This window comes from Bubalus bubalis, chromosome X, assembly GCF_019923935.1.
Source record: "Bubalus bubalis isolate 160015118507 breed Murrah chromosome X, NDDB_SH_1, whole genome shotgun sequence".
Taxonomy (NCBI): domain Eukaryota; kingdom Metazoa; phylum Chordata; class Mammalia; order Artiodactyla; family Bovidae; genus Bubalus; species Bubalus bubalis.
Window position 1 is genome coordinate 64,392,525 of NC_059181.1, and position 21,276 is coordinate 64,413,800.

General features: G+C 48.9%; 1 protein-coding gene and 1 long non-coding RNA gene across 10 annotated transcripts in view; one reads left to right on the forward strand and one right to left on the reverse strand.

Annotated features, from left to right (window-relative positions):
* CITED1 (Cbp/p300 interacting transactivator with Glu/Asp rich carboxy-terminal domain 1) lies at nucleotides 1-5,368 on the reverse strand. 9 transcript variants are annotated; one of them, XM_044937268.1, is made up of 5 exons: nucleotides 5,058-5,155; nucleotides 4,693-4,711; nucleotides 4,037-4,404; nucleotides 1,183-1,307; nucleotides 1-604 (listed from the first exon to the last, which is right to left on the reverse strand). In XM_044937268.1, the coding sequence occupies exons 3-5, from the start codon at nucleotides 4,152-4,154 to the stop codon at nucleotides 77-79; spliced, it is 771 nt and encodes a 256-aa protein (XP_044793203.1). In that variant the 5' UTR covers nucleotides 4,155-4,404; nucleotides 4,693-4,711; nucleotides 5,058-5,155; the 3' UTR covers nucleotides 1-76. The 9 variants fall into 9 exon arrangements, with proteins under 9 accessions (XP_044793203.1, XP_006070082.1, XP_006070085.1 ...); XM_006070020.3 differs by having other exon boundaries at nucleotides 5,052-5,154; XM_006070023.3 differs by lacking the exon at nucleotides 4,037-4,404 and having other exon boundaries at nucleotides 5,052-5,168.
* LOC123331978 overlaps nucleotides 3,316-21,276 on the forward strand; it is a 27,139-nt gene continuing 9,178 nt past the window's right edge. Inside the window, exons 1-2 of the long non-coding RNA XR_006548784.2 lie at nucleotides 3,316-3,451; nucleotides 6,619-6,773. This is a non-coding gene — a long non-coding RNA (uncharacterized LOC123331978). The remainder of the gene's footprint in view (nucleotides 3,452-6,618; nucleotides 6,774-21,276) is intronic.

Below are 21,276 nucleotides of genomic sequence, written 5' to 3' on the forward strand. Positions count from 1 at the left end.
TCTTTGCAAGTAACTTTTATTTTTATTTACAACAGAATTGGTGGCTTTATTCCTCCATCTTTAGGAACAATTGGCATCAGCTGCCAGATGGAAAGTCTGCCGTGAAGTCAAACTCATTCTGCCCCAGCCACAGCTCCGGAAGCTCATTGGCCCGGTCCAGTCCCAGTTCCACCACCAGCGACATCAGCACCTCTTCATCCACCGGGTCTGAATCGATGATGGCAGGGCTCTGGGCACCAGCAGAAGGAGAGAGTGATCCCGCCCCCCCAGCCTGAGCCCCAAAGCCCCAGTTTGGCAGGGGCTCTGCCTCTCCGGGTTGGCCCGGAGTGGCAGCGGCCATCCCATGATACTGGCTATTTAGTTTCTGCAGCTGCATACTGGCCAGCAGGTGAGGGGCAGGGTGCAGGTTGAAGGGTGGGGGTTTAGTGGGAGGGGTGGCAGTAGGAGAGCTTATTGGAGATGGAGATCCCGAGGAACTAGTGGGAGCCCCACTGGCCTTGGTTCCATTCGAGGCTACCCCGGGGTAGTGCAGGATGGCCACCGCTTTGCGATCTTTCACCCCCAGGTTAGAGTAGGCCAGAGAGTTCATCTCTGGGTTGGCATTCTAGAAGACAGAGAAAGGCACAGCATGGTACCCCTGCTCTACATTTTGTTCCTCACCATTCATCAGGCCTCAGAAGTGTTTCATCGGGGGCTAGTGGTGGGGAAGTAGCAAGAAGGCCCCCTAGAAAGGTAGGCTCCTTTCCTAGTTCAAGTTGGGCTCAAGTATTCTTTTGCCACTGTGGCTCCAAGCACTGTGTTCAGGTCTAAGTCTTCATTCTGGACACCCACCATCTTAAAGGAGTTCACTGCTTTCATTTCCTCTCGACTCTACCTTCAGCTCACCATTCTACAAAAGGGGTCTCATTTTCCCCCTCTTCTCAGTCTCACTTTAATCCATTGAGACAATGGAGCGATCTTTTCCAATTCTGCTTCTCTGTCTGCCATCTTTCAATACCCCTAGTGGGTTCCAAGTGACCATATTTAGGAAGAAGCCATTTTCATTCTCCCCTGAGCAAGCTCTGCTGTCTCCAGTCTACTAAAGGACACCAGACACCACAGCAAGGAGGACCTACCACGTGGCCCCAGACCACGTCATCTTTCCCACTCCAGTGTCTCCATCTGTAAAATGGCAAAAGTTACCTCCTTCACAGGTGAGGTGCCACCCTTGACATCAAGTGCAGGCCTCGACATAGTTGGCATTTCAGAGTCTTGGCAGAAGTTGGATAAATTGGTGGGAGGTGATGCTGCCAGCTGGAGCTGTTGTGCTGTATGTGAAGGAGAAGTGGTAATAAGGGCAAAGGCTTTATTGACCAAGAAAGTAATAGCAAAGCCGGATGCTGGGCCATTCCACACAGCTACAAGGCAAGGATGGTGATGGGTTAGAGCCAAGACCAGAGACTACCTGAGCAGAGGATCTCTGCTGGAACTTTTGCCTGAGGTGGGAAAGGTGCTTGATTTGGCCAGGTGCTGCCTGGACAGCCAGCTACCCACATCGCCAAGAGAGGACACACTTGACTATTTCCTCATGCAAGTGATGTCCATGCCACCGGTGCAGGGGGCACTCTTTCTGATTCCAAGGACAATAATGTCCCTGAGTACATAGCACACTCTCAACTGGCCACTGGCACTCAGGCCAGAGAGCTGTGGACTCCATTGGAACTGGGAGAAAGTGGAAAGGAGTCAGGGTGAGGACGACTAAAAAGCTGGTGGCTGCCACCCAGAGAAAGAAGAGGTCCCCACAGCAAATGTCATGAGGTCCAAAGTTCTGCCTTAGGCATGGTTTTGTGTGAGAGAATGGGGCTGATTATGGTAGCCTGGGGGTTCTGAAGCAGCCAGAGAGCAGCTAGGGATGTCTCAAGTTCCTCCACACTGCAAGTCCCCTCCAAGACAGCCCTGGTGGCACTTGGCTTTCCCAGGACACCTGCTCTGAGCTCAGCCACACTCATTTGTAGTGGCAGGTGGATATAATTCTTCCCAGAGGGAAACAGAGGCACAGAGGTTCCATGGATTTCCCATCAGGTAGGATCCAGCACTCCTGTGCCCACATGCCTCATGTGACCACTGGCCAAGATATCATACCTAGAATGATTCAAATGGCTTCTGAAGAAATTATCCCCTAGTTCAAATGCCAAAGGAATAAGATAAGGGGATGAGGGGGAAAGAATCTCTCCAAACCAGAAAATATTTTTTAAAAATCTCTAAAAACTCTTGTTATTTTCCGAGAAGCTTTTTTTTTTAAGCCCCATATATTCTAGCCTTTATGATGAATTAGAGATGTAAAATTTTACATTTATAAATGTCTCTTGGCTCAAAGAATCTTCAGGATCTTAAAGAGTCTCTAATCTTTCCAGCAAGGTTAGAGTTCTCTGTGACACTTCCCTCCCCTCAGTGGTCATTAAGAATCCGCTCAGACACTTCTAGAAAGTGGCCACTTACTACCTCTCTCATCTTTGCACCACTTACTGGTAGGGGAGGGAGGCAAGAAAAATAGAAAAAGGAAGAAGGGGGAGAAACATGAGAAAACAATCAGTTGCTGGGTCCATCACCACTGCTTGATTGGAGTCCTGTTTCTTCTGTGAGGCAACCCGAAAATATTTCAAGCCAGTGACCACAAGACAAGGAATCTAATTCAGGTCGTCTTCAAGAGCCCTGCACCTTCACTATCAAGCAATTTTCATGTCCTAAGAAAAATGTCTGGGTGGGGGGTGGCTGTCCATCTTTTCTTGTGTATATCCAGCTTTTCTTCTTTCTTTATGCTACCCGTTACCTGAACCATATATAAGGGAAAAAAAAGAAAACCCCACAGGCAGCAAAAACAAAAGGAAACAGAAGTGGGGGTGGGGGGAGAAAGAAGAAAAACAGAGAGAGAGAAGGAGAAAAAAAGTATGTTCCTGGGGAAGACCATTTTACCACGTCTCCCCCTTCAGGCTGTTGCACTCCCTTAGGCAGGACGTAGTTTCCATTCAGATCTGTTGCCTCCCATCGCCGCCTTCCCCTCCACCAGCCCTGACCCTCGACCTGGGTCTATGCTCGGTAGGTGCTCAGTAAGTATTGTTGAATCCGTTTAAAGAGGCAACCACATTTCGATCGGAATCCTTACCCTTGCTTCCCCGACTTTCTGTCTCCCCTCTGCCACCCAGCCAATTCGAAGACAAAACTTGGCAGCGAGGAAACGTCCCAGCTCACTCTCCAAGCCGCGAGCTGACCGCTGCGAAACGGCTGCGAGAGGCGGCTGGGCAACCCAGAGCAACAAGTGCCTTCTTGCCCGCCGGTGCCTCGCTGGCCCCGGCCACCAGTTCCCGGTCCCGCCGCCCGCTCTTCGTCACAGAGTTTCCCGTGGGTCAGAAGCCCCCTCCCGCCTAGATGGGGATGGGAAAGGGAGAGGAAGAAGAGAGAGGTCGAAAGACAGGTAGGGGGGCCCGCGTCTTTGACCTGTTGGGGGACCAAAAGTTAAAATGGCACCAACTGGATGGCTCCATTTCGATTGCTATTTTCTCACTCAGGAGAAATTTAAAAATCCAAACTACTGCGACTTGATTTGGATGCGATCTAACCAGGCTAGTCAATTTCACCACCTGAAAACTAAAGGCCCGATGTTTGCGGACAGCTTGGCCGCCCTCCTCGCCACATCCCAGGTGGAGCCGCGGGAGCTGAGGGCGGCCGGGAGCATCCCTGCACTGTGGGGAGCGAGCACCCGGGCCACCAAGGCCCCGAGCGTCAGTTCCCGCGAGTGCCGTATCAGGAACCGATAGTGGAGACGGGATGGACAGGCGGGGTCTCGGCCTCGCTGGCGAGTTTAGGGCCCCGCAGTGCTGCCGCGCGCGGAGATGCACTCCGGCGGCGCGGGCTGCGGCCACTCCCGCGCCTCACCAACACATGAGCGCCGGCTGAGCACCCGACGGGGCCGCGGGCTGAGCCTACCCCCGAGCCAAGTCGCCTGTGGTCAGTGCTATCACTCAGCTACGAGAAGAGTGAGAGAGGTTCGGTAACTTGCCCAAGGTCACAGCGCTAGAAAGTGGCGAGCCGGGATTCGCAGCCAGATCTGTCTTCCTCCAAGTCCTGAGCTCGCTGAGGCTGGGACTCCGTGAGCGGCCCAGCCCAGCCACTGGCATTTATAGGCAGAGGGGTGTGTGCGTGTGGGGGCGTGTGTGGGGGCGTGAGTGTGGGGGAGAGCAGAGGTCGACTGGGCAGTAAAGGCAAGTTGCCCGAATTCGCTAACTTCCATCCCTCAATTCCGCTGAACTCGGCCCGAAAAGCCCCTCTCGCCTTCAGCCCCTGAAGGAAACCTGAGCTTTGTGCAGCCCTAGAGCCGGAGCGTCCAGATGCGGTCCGGGCGATTAGCAAAGTCGGTGGAAGCCAAGCCTGAGAAAGCGCGGGCGCGGGGAGAAAAGGTGCTGCTGTCTCCCGGGGAGAAGCGGGCGCTCGGCCCGGCTGGCCGGCAGACGCGCGCGCTGGCGAGCGAACCGGCACGCTGGCTGGAGGGCGGGCGGGTGGCGGCCCCTCCGCTCTCAGCAGAGCAGCTTCCAAACAGAAAATAAGTCCCCCAGAGCCCCACAGCCAGCCGGGCCCCCGCTCACTCCCCGCGCCCCCTCAGCAGGAGTCCCCGGCCCCGCCGCCCAGCCCAGCGCCCTGCCGGGCGGCCCGGCTTACCTCCGCGAAGCCGCCTGCCCTGGAGAGAGGGAAGCGCGGAGCCCGGTGAGCCGCGGGCGCAGCGGCGGAGCCCCCAGCCCCTAGCACGCACGCCGCCACCGCCGCCGCGAGCCGGTCGCGCTCAGTGCCACCCGACCCCGGGGCGCCTGGGAAAAGCCCGCACCGCCACGCCGCGCCGCGCCGCCGCCGCACCGCACCGTGCCGCGCCAAGCAGCCCCAGCCAGCGCCCGTGCCCGCCCGCCTGCCCGCCCGCAGCTTCGGCGCCTGACTCCGGGGCGGTGGCGGCCACCGCGCTCCCTTCCCGGCGCGAGGGAACCGGCTCTCAAGCCCCCATTGCTGCCCGGAGAGCCCTGACGCACACGCACACGGCAGCAGGCTGGCCTCGGCTAGGAATCCCAGGAAGGACAGACCCTTTCCCCCCCTTTTCTCTCTCCCCCCAATTTCCACGTCTTTATAACCGGCTCAGGGCATTATTAGCACATGTCCTGGCTCGTGGGCGAGTTGGTGGCAAAATCTGAACTGGATACTCACCCAAGGGCCAGAGCGGGTGCTGCGCCTTCTTCAGCCCTTTTTTCCCCCTCGCCAGAAACTACCCCTCGCCGGCTGTCTGTGGGCGGGCAGCCGGGCGGAGCGAGCCTCCTCTCGGCAGCTCAGCGGTGCCCCTTCTGCAGCTATGCCGCTGGGACCATTTTATAGCGGCGGCTGGCGTGTGTGGCCCTTTAAAGGCGCTCGAGCTGGTGCAGTCACAGCGGATCGTGTGAAAGCGAAGGGCCGGCTGGGGAACGGAGTCCGAGCGGCCCCGCGGGTCCGCCGGCGCCGGGGATCGGTCACGGCTCCCGGGGTGCAGCTGGCGGGCCCAGGCCGTGGTCGCCCCGAGCCCCGAGCCCCCGGCCGACGCCTGCGTTTCTAAAGCAGGAGGGGGCCCGGGCCCGGGGCACAATCTCTCCCCACCGCCCTGCATGGACTTGCCCAATAAATTCCACTTAGTAATTTCGCTGAGGCGAGGGAGAGCTGTTAGTATCTGTTTTCTGACCTATATATAGAGGGTGGTCAGAGCGGGCTTCAGGGGGTTTGAAAGGAGAGTTATGGGCTCAGGAAATGACCCGGGGGAAGGGGACACACACGGGACGGGGCCCAAGGGCCACAATTTGGGTTTTGTGCAGGACTTTCTAGGAGCCTGTCTGCCCGCTTTGGGCTGCACCATCTCCCTTGTTGAAAGGCTGAGGCTGAGGGGTCCCTTTCCCCTTAAAGTCGCCAGATTCCAGACAGAGCTTCATGGAAGCTGGCTGGCAGCAGTGATTTATTTTCCTCGAAGATCTGAGCTGGGATCAGTTTCAAGGGATTCTCTCCTGTGGGCTGAAGGAGGCTGGCAGGTTGCTTCGTGGCGATGGGTCAAGGATCGTGGGGCCAGGTACTGCTCACAAGGCACAGCCAAAAGGCCCAGAACAGACAGAATACAGAGTAGGAAGAGCTTGCCTGGGGGCTCGCAGGGATTCCTCTTGCCTTCCCAGTATGCCAGGTTACTTTATGATCATTATATAATCATTCCCAAGTAAAAAGAATAACATTTTCTATTAGGAGTACATCTTTCTTGGGTTGGGATGTTATCTTACAAATCTTTTCGTTTAAGAGGTTCCAGTCTTCTCCTTCATTTTAGTTCGTGTTTCTCTCGCCTCTTACAGGAAGGTTACCAGGATTATTACCCTTCTAACCGAACTCCCTCCCCTTCCCCTTTTTGGCCCCTTTCAGCAACAACTACTCCATTTACAGTGTTTATAAAACATGCTCCTTTTTAAAAGTCCTGATGTTAAGAAAAAAGGGGGGAGGGAATGTCATGAAGTCGTTTTCACTATGTATGTGTTCTGTCTTCTTAATTGGATTTGAAGACCTAAAGGTCTTTTCCTTTCCTTTTCTTTTTTCCTTTAGTACCCCAAAGTGCCCTGCATTTGCTCTTTGAACAAAGTTCTGTTTGTTGATGGACTGACCGGCTCACTGACGTAAAGATGGGGAGCAAACAGAGGGACAGATCAAGGCCCTTCTTTGGCGCCTGGAGGAAGAGGGGCGAGTGCTCTGGACGCCAGGTAAACTCATTCCCCAACCCCCAAAGCTACCTCGCCTGTCTCCCTTCCCCTCACCCTGAGTCAACTCAAACCCCAGTAACAACCGCATCCCACACACCATCGTCTCACTTTCTCGCGTTGCACAAAGATCTTAGGTCGCGCCCAGTTTCCTTCTGATAAAAGGCGGCATCTGTCGGGACCCTAAAACCCTATGAAGTTTGCTTGTGAAATACACCCTCAAGCTATCTTGGTATTTGCCTGGCGTAAGCGACCCCGGGCTTTCGAATTGTGTTTTGCTAATTTGGACCTCCGACCTACCCTTCACCTCAGTTCCGGCTCGGGAGCGAGTCTGGAAACCGCGGCAGCGTCTCCGCGGCAGGCTCCGGATCCGGGAGGTTCTGGATCCGCCCTCCATCTATTGGATGGCTCCCAGGTCAATTGTTAGAAAGAGGCATATGTTCATCTCGGCTTCTGGAGTGTCTCCGGAGCAGTTGCTCAACAGCCAGCCCCCTCCCCCATCCGGACCATTGAAGGGCAGAAAAAGGAGCGCCCTCCGCCACATTTCTCTATGCCCACATGCCAGAAAGGGTCTCCCCACTGGTGACTTCCTGTCATCTCCGCTGTCTACCTCCTGGGGATCAGTAGAAAAGGGTTTCGAGTACTCAGCTTTGGAGCACAAAAGCCACCCCTTTCCTTTGGGGGGTACATGGAAGGGGAGGTTAGTTGCAGAGGCCGGGAGAGAGCAAAGGAAACGTTTGCATTTCTCTGCAAATATGCCCTGGATCACTGACTTCCCAGTCGGCTCCAGCCGAGCTCAGAGCTCTCCGCTGAACTCTTATCTTCAACTTGGCAACTAGACTGCGAGCTCGCATGCGGAGAAGACAGGGATAATCACCCAGCAAGAACTTTCTGTGTGCCAGCATTGGACCTGGCCTGTTCACATCCATTATCTCATTTAATTCCCACGCCCTGTGAGGTCGGATTTACCAAAGGTGAGAAGGAGTCCCAGAGATTTGCCCAAGTTCACACAGCCAGGAGGCCAGGCATTTGAATCCAGGTTAAGCTAACTGCAGAATCCTCACCTTCACCCTTGCACCTTGTTGTTTGGCAAGGTAAAGGGACATCTAAAATGTGGTCAAGAGTACAGGTTCAGGGGCCAGTCCGCCTGGGTTTAAATCCCTGCTCTGCTGTTTACTAACTCTGTAATGAAGCCCCATAGCTTCATTCTTTAGGCCTCAGTTTTTCTCATGGGTTAAATGGGGATTATAATGGTAGCAACTATGAGGGCTTGTTGCAAGGATCAACGGAAAAGCTTAAGTTGATGCCTGCTATGTAGTAAGTTGTCCACAAATGCTGTACCTTCTGATTCTTTCCCTTTTGTCTCCTAGTCCTGCCTCAGCTTACACACTGCAGGTCTCTTAGTCCTGCCTCAGTTTACATACTTCAGGTCCAATAATACTTGCCGACTGATAAATTTAAAAACCAGGCTGTGAAGGGATGGAGGAGGTCTATAAACACAGGCAGGGGAGGAAGAGGAAAATGCAGATTTCTTCTCAGAATCCCACTTTCCAGAACCAAGGGCTATCTGAGCCTTATGACAGGAGTAAATTGAGGACCAATAAAAGATGATGACTTTTTACAGGACAGTCTGTACGCATAGAGTGGTCTCTAGAAACATATATTCAATAAGTGTGTAGAAAAGTTACAAAGCACATGTTACCATGTACCTTGCAGGATCTCAGTTCTCCCACCAGGGATGGAACCTGGGCCACAGCAGTGAAAGGCTGGAATCCTAACCACTAGGCAACCAGGGGACTCCCCCAAAAGCAAAAGTCTGTGTTCAAGAATGTTTTGAGCAGAATTGTTTGTAATAATGAAAAATGGAAAGCAATTTAAATGTCCATGGTGAGAGAGCATCCTTCAGTACCTTAACACTAAAAAAATAATCCTGATTTCAAAAAGTTTTATTCATGGGAAAATGTTCACAAAAAATATTAAATAAAAAAACACTGGGTACAAAGTTGCATAAATATGATGCCAGATTGCAAAGGGCATGAAGAGCAGAAAATTAAATAGTCACTATGTTTCCAACCATGTATAAATATGGGCAATGAAGCAATGGTCAGGAAAACAAACCAACAGTGTCAGTGGTAGGACTGTGAGATATTTTCCCCCCTCTTTTCTCTGTTATGCAATATGTTTATATTATTCTTATAATTAAATATAAGTTTATAGTTAATGGGCTGCATAAACAGTGTGCTTCTACTATGGTTAAAATTATTTGTGCATAGAAAAAGTATTGGAAGAAAATATACCAAAATCAGGACTTCCCTGGAGGTCCAGTGGTTAAGATTCTGTGCTTCCAATGCAGGGGACATGGGTTTGATCCCTGTCTGGGAACTAAGATCCCACACACTGCAGGGAGAGGCCCCCCCAAAAAAATATCTAAAGGAAAAAAAAAAACTAGAAACAAAAACAAAATACCACATTGTTAGTAGTGATTAAAATTGAGTGGTGGGATTATGCATGATATTTCTAAATTTTTTTTTCTGCCATAAGATTATATTATTTTCTCCCATAATTTGAAAATCTTCATAAGTTTTAAAGTGCATAATCAGTACAATCTCACTGGTGTTAAAAGTATGGCTGTAAATTGAAAAAAATGGGAAGGAAATATATTAAAATATTAAGTTTTTATATTAAGTGGTAAAGGATTATGGGTAATTTTTCCTTTTTTCTTGATTTTTCTGTAATGTGATTTTATTACTTTTATAATTAAAATAAAATGAATATGTACAAATGGCATAGGATCCAATTTTTGTTTAAAATGTGTATATATGTGTGTGTGTGTATGTGCATGCGCATAAAGTAATAATAAAATACTCCAAAATGTGGTTGTCTCTGGGTGGTGGGGTTATGGGGTGATTTATGTTTTCTCTCTCTTTCTTTAAAAACTATACTATATTGATGTATAGTTAATTTACATTGTGTTGGTTTCAGGCACACTGTTTTCTCTTTTATACACGATTTTGTCATTTTCCAATTTTTTTTTAAAATCTCTCATGTATTATTTTTTAATTGTTAAAAATATAAAAAAGAATTCAATACCGAAGTATTTATGGGAAGAAAGAGCATGTCTGGGATTTGCTTTAAAATATTCCAGTGGGGATGGGAGAAAAGTGGGTGGGGATATAGAAAAAATAAGATAATTGTTGAAGAGGGTACATAGGCCTCCATTATAATGTTTATTTGTGATTATATTTGAAAAGTTCCATAAATACTGTTTAAAAAACATTCTCATATCCATTATTTTTTAAATCTTATGACAACCCTATGGGGTTGATTATCTCCATTTTGTAGAAAACTGAGATTTAAAGAGTTGAAGTCACTTGCCCTACATGTCACACAACTTGGAAGTGAGAGAGTGGTCTTGACTTGGGGCTCCTCACTCCAAGCCCAGGGCTCCCCACCACATCCCAGTTGCTGCTGCTTCTCTTTTTTTTGGCTGCACTGGATCTTTGTTGCTGCTCGTGGGCTTTCTCTGGTTGTGGAGAGCAGGGGCTACTCTCTAGGTCGGGTGTGAGGGCTTCTCATCACGGTGGCTACTCCTGCTGTGGAGCACGGGCACTAGGGTGTGGTTTTCAGTAGTTGCAGAGTGTGGGCTTAGTAGTTGTGCTGCACGGGCTTAGTTGCTCTGTGGCACGTGGAATCTTCCTGGACCAGGGTTTGAACCTGTGTCCCCTGCATTGGCAGGTGGATTTTTAACCACTGGACCACCAGGGAAGTCCTGCTTCTTTTTAATAATTAAAAATAACTAACATTTCGTCTGGTGATAAATGTCATAATTGTTCCCTACACAGAATTTGGACATAACAGAAAAGCACCAGGAGGAAAACATCATAGTTAACCCTTTGATGTCTGGTCATGCAGACTTTATCCTGGCTGCCTCTTACTCCAGAGGTAATGAGTGGAGCAAATGTAGTACAAGCAGTAAGAGTGCTGTTATTCCTAATGGGCTAGTGAGTGAAGCTGCAGCTGTCTGGGGATCCCTTTATGTGTGGAGGGCTCAAGAGATGGTGAGTACTAGCCACCTCTTCCCATTCTTCCCTGTTGCCCCCTCCAGATACTGCAATCTGGACCACAGTTCTTCCCTATATTCTTCCTTCTACTGTAAGATCTCAAAACTGCAAGTCCAATTGAAGAAAGTTGGGGTGGCCCTTCTTCCCTTACTTCATCTGGAGACCCTGCCCAGAAGCCCCCTTTGGGCTCCTGTGAGTCTGCAACCACGAGTATGATTGTGCCTCCATTTCCCCATCTGGAAGATGCTAGTGAGAATAGCAGACTGGTTGGCCTCTGCCAGGGAGTGATGAGCTAATGTCTGTAGTGCTTTCCAGCCCCTCGGAGCAAGGTGCCGGAGCCTCCCCAGCGCCTTGCCTGCTGCTGCCAGCCTGAGTGAGCGCCTGGGCCTGGCTGCCCTGTGCTGAGGGAGTGGCCGCATTCCTCTGCCCCAGGCCAGTGGGCTTGGACTGGCACTCACTTCTGCGCCTGTGTTAAAAAACAAAGGTGGGGGGAGGATTTAAAAGAAGAGAGGATGAATAAGAAGAGCAGAATAAGGGAACAAGATTAGTTCTGGGGAAAGGGCCTTGAGAAACAGAACACTGAGAACAGAGCAGAGAGATAACAGGGCATCTTTGGGTACACCCCTATCAGCTTTGAAGACTGTAGCCTTGGTTTCCTGTTTACACAAGTGGATGGGGGAGCTTTGGAAAGGGCCAACAATTGAGGCCAGTTGAATTGATTCCCTACTTGATTTCCTGTTATTTATAGGAAATAAATGGGAAAACCACAAATATATATGGGCTTCCCTGGTAGCTCAGCTGGTAAAGAATCTGTCTGCAATGTAGAAGACCCTGGTTTGATTTCTGGGTAGGGAATATCCCCTGGAGGAGGGCATGACAACCCACTCCAGTATTCTTGCCTGGAGAATCCCCATGGACAGAGAAGCCAAGACTAAGCAAGAAAGCACAGCACAAGAAATATATATAAACAGCTTCAGCCACCTAGCCTTTCACATCCTTCATGGCTCTGCCCACTCCAGGCTTTGGAGATGTCATTCCAATACATGCCCCTTTGCTCTACTTCCTCCTGGGGTTTAACTGTCTAGGAAGGCAGCATTATCATCCCCATTTTAGAGAGAAGGGCACTGAAGCCAGAGAGGTGAAATAATAGGTCCAGATCGCAAAGCTAGTAAGCGGCAGAGCAGGGATGTATAGCCTGGTGGGACTCACTCCTCAAGCCAAACTCTCCTACTAGGCTCCCTGCTCCTCTGTTATCTGTGTCTGTGCTCTTCTTGCTTCTAGAACAGTTGCTTGGCCTCACACATTGCAGTCAGTGGTCAGTGTATGTGTGGCTAGAAGGTAATCATGGCCCAGGTTGAGGAAGAGACCCTTGGCGGGGAGTCCAGTTAGGGGTTGTGGCAGGAGTTTCCAGGGATGAGATGCCAGGTGAGAGATGGCTGCAGCCCGAGGATGGTAGAGAGGACTCTGAAGAATATTACCTAGGGAAAAGCACAAGGTTCAAAGGGAGGGAGAAAGATGCTGGTGTCAGGAACAAAGAAACAGCTGAGCCGGCCAAGCCCCAGGCTGTTCGGGTAACAGCAGTGGAGTTGGAGACCTTGGGAAGGTGTGAGGCTTTTTGCGGAGGAAGAGAAACTCTGCTTTAAACATGTTTAGTTTAAGCCGTTGGCAGAACATCCAAGTGGAAATAGCTTGCACACAGCCAGGAATATAGGACTGGAAAGAAAGTGTGAGGTTGTGTCAGAAAGAGCAATCGGCAGGATGACTTTTGGCCAAACTGTGGGGAACTCTCCTCTTCCCATCTCCACCAGCACAGAGAGGGGCTTTCTCCCCAGGCCCAGGAGCCGGTGCTTCACTGCAGTGCTCGGTTCCTCTGCCTGTCGCTGCCCCTCTAGCCCAGCACAATTGTGGCCACATGCTTCAAATCCCTAAAGGGTGGGATGAGGGGATCTCAGTCCGTAAGTTTTCCCAGGCCATGCGGTGACAGTGGTCTCATCTTACTTTGCTAAATACATTTTGCCAGGTCTTCCCTCGTTTAACTTCAGCTTCTACAGTACAGGTCTTTGGGGTCTTGTATGTTCTCTCTTTTCTGCCACCTGCCATTTTCAGGTCAACGTGGTGTCTCTCAGCTGAATTCATCCTTCAAAAGATGAGGCCATTTTAGTGGCCTTGCTTCCAGCAGCATCAGGCTGAAACTGCTCCCCTCACCTGAGCCCTGAGGTGATGTGGCAGCCCCTTGGCCCTCAATCTCCTGTCTATGCTAGGAGCACTTCCCTGCCCTCACCTCTCTTGGGCTATGAGGTCCTGCCCTCTCAGCCTCCCAATATCTGATCACACCTGAGACCTCAAACTTCCACTCCTTGTCCATCACAGACCCCAGTTTTCCTCTAATCAGAGCCCTGCTGGCATGGAGACGTCTCCCATCTTGGATCAGTAGCCCTGATTGCCTCTGGGGTTGGCTCAGACAATCATGATGGTGTGAATGGGGTTAGGGTGCATTTCACATGTACAGCCTCAGGGATTGGAGATTTTCCTGGATCCCCACAGCCAAAGATGCTTATTCTTCTGGGGATCAGAAATCAGAGCTGGAGATAGATGGAGGATGTACAGTAGCTCAGGGAGTCAGGGAGCAGACTCTGCTGCCAGCCATGGAAAGAAGACAACAGGCCCAGTGACCCAAGATCCCTCTGCTGCTTCCATACCAAGGCAGTGCCCCTCATACCCAGTCTCCTTGTGCCAATCACAAAAAGGCACTTCCTCTGGGAAGACCTATTAGAAACAGGTGCTGCTCCCTTTGGTTTTTACATAACCCTCACCCCAGGGCACTTGGGTTTGCAGGAGGAACACAAGGTGAATTTTCAGGGTCCTTGTGTGGATAGACCTGCATAAGCATACTTGGAGGCCCTGCAAAGAGACGACGTTGGATGAGCATATGGCTGAGGTTCCTGCAGTGGCCCAGCACCCATAAGAACACCACTTTAGGGGAATTTTATCCCTCCTCGCTGGGGTTGCACAGAGTCGGACACAACTGAAGTGACTTAGCAGTAGCAGCAGCAGCAGCAGCTCTGATGAAAAACATCAGTGATAACGTTTCCTGGACACTTGTGTGACACTAGGTGACACAGCCTCACTGTTCTTGCTGCTGCTGCTAAGTCGCTTCAGTCGTGTCTGACTCTGCGACCCCATAGATGGCAGCCCACCAGGCTCCACCGTCCCTGGGATTCTCCAGGCAAGAACACTGGAGTGGGTCGCCATTTCCTTCTCCAATGCATGAAAGTGAAAAGTGAAAGTGAAGTCGCTCAGTGGTGCCCGACTCTTAGCGACCCCATGGACTGCAGCCTACCAGGCTCCTCCGTCCATGGGATTTTCCAGGCAAGAGTACTGGAGTAGCATTTTGTATTTATTCTCTCCTAGAATCCCCACAAGAACCTGAGGTGCTAGGTGATTACTATTGTTCAGTTCAGTTCACTTCAGTTGCTCAGCCGTGTCTGATTCTTTGAGACCCCATGACTTGCAGCACGTCAGGCCTCCCTGTCCATCACCAACTCCTGGAGTCCACCCAAACCCATGTCCATCGAGTCGGTGATGCCATCCAACCATCTCATCCTCTGTTGTCCCCTTCTCCTCCCGCCCTCAGTCTTTCCCAGCATTACTATTGTAGCCATCTCTATTTTGCTGATAGAAAATGTAAGCACAGATGTTAGGCAGCTTGCCGACATCCTACATCTTGTTTGTTTTGCACTGAGGATTCAAACCAGACCCCAGAGCCTCGCTGGTGACCAAAGGGCCTCACTGCCTTCTAAGGCATGCCTGCTGGGACCTGCCCCTTTTAGGTCCTAAAGCCCTCTCCCACCTGTGAGCAAGATCAGTTGCTACCCCTCCTCCAGTGTGAGGTTGTAGCTATTATTATCAACCCCATTTTACAGAAGGAGGCTCAGAGAGGGGAGGCAACCTTACCAAGGTCACACAGCTAACAAATGAGCATGCCGGAGTTGGAATCCAGTTCTGCCTGCTCCCATCTCCCTTCCTTGCTCTCTAGCTACCCGCTCACGCCTAGGTTCATGCCTTTCTTCAAAACTGAAGATCTGGTGTGGCCTGGAGAGATGGCCTCATCTGAACCTCACACTGCTACAGAGGAGGAAACTAGCACCACTTTGCTACCTTGTTAGAGTCAGAGGAAAAGAGACAGACTGAGCATAAAGAAATGTATTCAATGGAGAGAGAAGGAGGGAGCAACAGAGCAAGAGGGTGAGTGCCTGGGAAGAAAACAAGGCAAGGAAAAGAAATCAAACGAGAAAGAGAAAGGCCCAAAGTGGGGTGAAGGCCTAAGTGACCAGCCATCTGGAAGCAGTGGTGAGCTTGGCGGGGGCGTGTGTTTGTGAAGCAGGGGAGCCAGACCAACAGGTGCGAGGGCCCAGCTGCTGCCAGCCAAGAACTGTCCGGGCTCCGTGCCCAACCGGAAAGAAGGCACGTCCCCCACAGAAGACCTCTCCAGGGGGGTTGGGCTAGGGCAAACTCTCAGCCAGCCTGGTGGGGCTTACCCCCAAAGCCTTCCTTGGGGTGAGCAAGCTTTCCATGGCCCCTTTGCATTTGCTTCAAACTGCCCAGACCTGCCTGCTCTGAGGGGATGGGTAAATGCCAATTCATGCTGCCACCAGCTTGAAAGATGGGACGAACAGGTGGGGCAGTGGAAATGCCCATCCAGACCTGACTGGTCACCTTTTCAGTCAGCTTGAGGCCTGACTTAGTTTGATGTCCAGAGTCCAGGTCTTTGCCATCGGACTGACATTTATTCAAGACCCGAGGCTGTCACTTCCTAGCTGTGTGACATTGGACAAGTGACTTTAGCTTGTTGGGCCTCAGTTTCCTTCCATGTAAAGTGGGAGAAGTAAGAATACCTACCTTATGAGGCTGTGCCAGGGTCGAATGAGATAATGTCTGTGGCTATAAACTCTCAAGTGCTATACACATGTGAGTAATTACTCTTCTCTGACCCCTGTTCCCTGCTGCTTGGGGGATGGAGTCAGCCTCCCAATCCGAGTCCAGTTCCAAGCTTGACTTCACCTCCTTGGCCCTGTTTTCCTCATTGTCACATATGCCTGTGTGGGAAGTCAGGCCTCCTGACCCATCGGGGTGGGCTAGGGGCTGGTTGCTGTTCCTATGCAGTTGTTCCTTCAGGCCACAGACATGAACTGAGCTCCTGCTCATCCCTGTTTTGGTCACCAAGGCCTCAGAGGGGACCATGTTGCCAATTTGACCCTGAAGGAGTTCCCAGTACAGTTGGGGAGATAGAAAAGCAGACTGATCAAGCCAAGTGGGAGATAGGAAGAGGTGATATCTGAGGTGAAGGCCAGCATTCACCAGGTGCTGGGGACAGCATATGCAAAGTCATTAATGGGGACTAGGAGACCAGCACAGGATGGGGTCAGTAAGGTCACAGGAGTTGGACTTTTCAATGCCGTGTTAAGAAATTCAGCCTTGATGTGCTCACTGAAGGTGACATGGGCAGATTATACATGGAGCCTGGTACAGTTTGTTACTCAGTAAAGTATGTGCATTGCCCCAAGCTTCTCCATCCACCCTCCAACCCCACCAGCAGGCAGTTGAGCTGAACCCTAAGCGTACAGGAGAGATCTCAGCTCTTTCTCTTGAACTCAGGCCAACAAGGCACTTGATCCCCTGTTTCTCATTCCACCTACCCCACTCCCTGCCAGCTTCCCAAGCTCAGTAAATGGCACCTCTATTCACTATGTTTCTCAGGTCCCAAACCTGGTCTTTCCCACTGTATGTCCAATTGATCAGCAGATTCTGTCAGCTCTCTCTAAAATATATCCAGTAGTCAAATCACTTCTGACCACTTCCACAGCCACAACTCTGGTCCAAGTCACTGTCATCTCTCACTCTCTTTTAAAAAAATTGAAGTATAGTAAATTTACAGTGCTGTGTTAATTTCAAGTGTACAGCAAAGTGGTTCAGTTATACATATATAGCCACTGTCATCTCTTACCTAGATCGCTGCTGCAGCTTTCTGACTGGTCTCTTTGCTCCTGTAGTCTGTTCTCTACAAAGCAGCCAGAGGGATCCCTTCCTTCTCTGCTCAGGAGGCTCTAATAGCTCTCCATCTCCCACAGGGCAAAGATCGAAGTCCTAATAGTACCTGTAGTACCTTGGCCCTTCTACTTCATTTTTCCCTCCTCCCCAATCCCCATTCCCTTCACTTTAGGCACACTGGCCTTGATATTTTCACAGGTGACAAGGTGGTTTCTGTCTCAGGTGCTTTGCATTTTGCTGTTCCCCCTGGTTGGAATACTTTCCAAGAGAGCCACATGGCTTGTCACCTCACTGCCTTCAGGTCTTGGCTCAATGTCACCTCTTCATATGGGCCTGTCACTCTCAACTCTCGCCTTGCTTTTTCTCCATAGCACTGATCACCACTTACCATATTATATTTATCTGTCTGTCCAGCTAGAATGCATGCTCTATCAGGGTAGAGATTTCTGTGTTTTGTTCACTTTTGAATCTCTGATGATTAGTATACTACTTGGCACATAGCAGATGTTCAAATATCTGTTGAATGAAGGAATGGCTGAGCCAGAGAGTCTAGCTTCTGGGTGTGGGAGAAAGAAGTTGCAGGAAAATCAGAAGTGACATGGGGCAGAGATTAGCCAAATAGGCTCAGGAGTGGAATATGAAACAGATTCTGCAGAATATTCTTCAAAGGAGAAAAAGATATGAATGAAAGTCAGATGGAGGCTGGTAATTCATGGGCAGAGCGGGTAGGGCTAGAAGGATGGCAGTTGCCCCTCTCTCCTGCCTTCTATGCTGGTAACCCCAGAACCATGCCATGGAGCTGACAGGCACCTTCAGAGGAGGAGGGCCAGTCAGCCAGAAAGCTTCTGTGCTGTAGCCACCAGCCCGGCAGAGAAGCAAGCCAGGGAATACTGGAGAAGACCTTGACAAATGATAGTTGTCCCTATCCCCTTCTCCCCACCCCTGCTCCCAGTATACAGCTGTGATTTTGGTGGTTTCTCTTCTGTTTGTCTGCATTCACAGACACATATAAACATTATTTTCACCTCTCAGTTTAATCCTCATTCTTACCCTTATTCTGTCTTTATCTCCATTTCCAACTAATACAAACCCATGCCCTCCATGCCACTCATAGTGTGGATTCCAGTTGATAGACATTTGAGTCATTTCCACCTTTTGACTATTATGAAGAGTTCTGCTATGAATCAGTTCAGTTCAGTTCAGTCGCTCAGTAGTGTCTGACTCTTTGCAACCCCATGAATCGCAGCACGCCAGGCCTCCCTGTCCATCACCAACTCCCAGAGTTCACTCAGACTCACGTCCATCGAGTCAGTGATGCCATCCAGCCATCTCATCCTCTGTCGTCCCCTTCTCCTCCTGCCCCCAATCCCTCCCAGCATCAGAGTCTTTTCCAATGAGTCAACTCTTCGCATGAGGTGGCCAAAGTACTGGAGTTTCAGCTTTAGCATCTTTCCTTCCAAAGAAATCCCAGGGCTGATCTCCTTCAGAATGGGCTGGTTGGATCTCCTTGCAGTCCAAGGGACTCTCAAGAGTCTTCTCCAACACCACAGTTCAAAAGCATCAATTCTTTGGCGCTCAGCCTTCTTCACAGTCCAACTCTCACATCCATACATGGCCACAGGAAAAACCATACATTACTTTGCCAACAAAGGTTCGTCTGCTATGAATAGTCATGTACAAATATCTAAATTTAGGTGACTTTCTGGGGGAAGATGTGTTGGAACTGCACTGGATGTTGAGAGTTAGCCTGGGCACCTGGGGGCACCAGGAGGAGCTGACAGTCTCTGCTTTCCCTTCAGCTCCTTACCACATTCACCAGAGTCCTACTATGTGCTGGTCAGGAGTTCAGGAGTGCTGACATGAATACAGGTGGGAAAGGTCTTGAGTGTAATGGAAGAAACAGATAGTTAAATAATAACTTACTGCTAAGCATATAAAAACATGTTCAACTCCACTAATAAAATCAGAGCAACCAAAACTCAAACAACAAACACTTCTGGTGATCAAAATCCATCACCTGTTTTGTTTGTTTTTAATGTCCACACCCTTTGATCTAGCAGTTTCATTTTAACAAATGTATCGTAAGAAAATAAGACAACAAATGTGCAAGGGTGTAAGAGAGGCTCTTCATTGCAAAAATTTTTCTTTGAGGCAAAATTCACATAACATAAAATCAGTCATTTTAAAGTCAATAATTTGGTGGCATTTGGTGTTGCACAACCACCACCTCTGCCTAGTTTCAAAATACTTTTATTACCTCAAAATAAAATCCATGCCCATTAAACAACAGTTACTCCTCATTTCCCCCTCTGTCCAGACAACAACCAATCTGCTTTCTGTCCTTATGCTTTTGCTTATTTTCGATGTTTCATGTAAATGGAATCATACTCTGTGCGACTTTTGGTGTCTGGCTTCTTTCACTTAGCATGATGTTTTTGAGTACTGTAGCATGTATCCATACTTCATTCCTTTTTATGGCAGAATAATATCTCACTGTGTGCATATGCCACAATTTGTTCATTCGTTCATCTATTGGTAGACATTTGAGTCATTTCTACCCTTTGACTATTATGAAGAGTCCTGCTATGAATACTCAGGAACAAGTATTTGAATATCTGTTTTCAATTCTTTTGGGGCATATACCTAGGACTAGAATTGGTGGGTCAAATGGTAATTCTATGTTTAACTTAAGGACCGCCAAACTATTTTCCACAGTGGCTGCACCGTTTTGCATCCCCATAGCAATATACAAAGGTTCCAATTTCTCCACATCTTCATAGCCTCTTGTTATTTTCTGTTTTATTTTTATTATAGCCATTCAAATAGGAATAAACTGGCAACTCATTGAGGTTTTGATTTGCATTTCCCTAATGACTAATTCGGTGTTTTTATTTGTAAGGAAAAATGAGAATATTCTGAATGTTCAGCATTAAGGGACAGGTTAAACAAATTTTGGAGCATCCATATAATATGACCACTTTAAGGGATTAGGTATGCCAGATTTTTTGGTATGTCTGAAATATGTCATAGTAAAAGATCATATGGTAGTTGTTTGTGGACTGATAGGGAAAACTGTCCATGGCATATAATGAAGTGAGAAAAATCAGGTTACCAGACAGGATGATTTCATTTGTTAAAAAAAAAATGTCAAGTGGTCATATATGCATAATGCCAGCTCCCTAGGGTCAGGGATTATTGTCTGCTTTGTCCACAGATATAACCCCAGTGCCTGGCACTCTGCATGGTACATAGCAGGTAGTCAATATATATTTATGGACAAAATGAAAAAAGTCTGGAGACATAAACACCAAACTGCTAATAGTGGTGTTTGCTGAGGTATGGTGTTATGAAGGAAACATTTTCTTATTGTTTGAATGTTTTCCTTGAGGCATCTATTGCAAAAAAAAAAAAAGTCTTTCCATTACTCTCTCTCTCACCAAGAAAGAAAGGCACTGTGGGCCGGCTGAGGGAGGAAAGCATTAGGGCTCATTCCATCAGAGGTAAACAGAGGCTTTTCAGCCACTTTGGACCTGAGCCTCAGCAGGCTCACTTCGGTTATCCCAGTGGCTACAGCGATCTTTTTAAAATGCAAATCTGATCAAGCCACTCTTTGGCTTAAAAGTCTCTGATGGCTTCTTACCTGCAGGATCAAGTCTCACCTCCTCTAGCTGGCACAGAGGCCCTTTGTGACTGTCCCCTGCTATTTTCCTTCTTGTCATTGACTAATATACATCTCAGTTTTTTCTTCTGGAAATTTAAAAGCACATAAAAGTAGAGAGAATCGTATATCCAACCTCCATGTGTCCATCAAACATGAAGCTTCAACAATGATCAACATTTTTCACATTTTGTTTCATTTATCTCAACCCACTATCTGCTGCCACACACCCATACACTTGCCCCTTCTGGAGTAATTTTAAAGAAACCCCAGATATATTATTTCACCTGTAAATACTTCACTTTGTATCTTTAACAGTTGAGGACTTAGATAAATATATAACTACCATGCTGTTATCATACTTAACAAAATTATCAATAATTTTTTAACATCACCTAGTCTCTGTCCAAATTTCCCCTATTGTCTGAAAAACATCTTTTCATAGTTGATTTACTTGAATAGTCTAATATTCTGTGTTCTAGCAGCACTGAACTGCTTGTCACTTCCCTAAATTTCATGTGCCTTTGCCTGAAATGTCTGCCCCTGATGCCTGCTCCAAGATCAGCTTAAATATCGTAGCCTTCATGATTGCCCCAGTCTAGATTGCCTGTCCCATTTCTGTGTCTTGTAATACCCAGAATGTGAAACATTGCTTTGTCTCACTGTGTATTTTCACCATCACGTAGGTATGTATGGAGAATTACAGGTGCCAGGTACCATGCCCAGCACTGGGGTACAG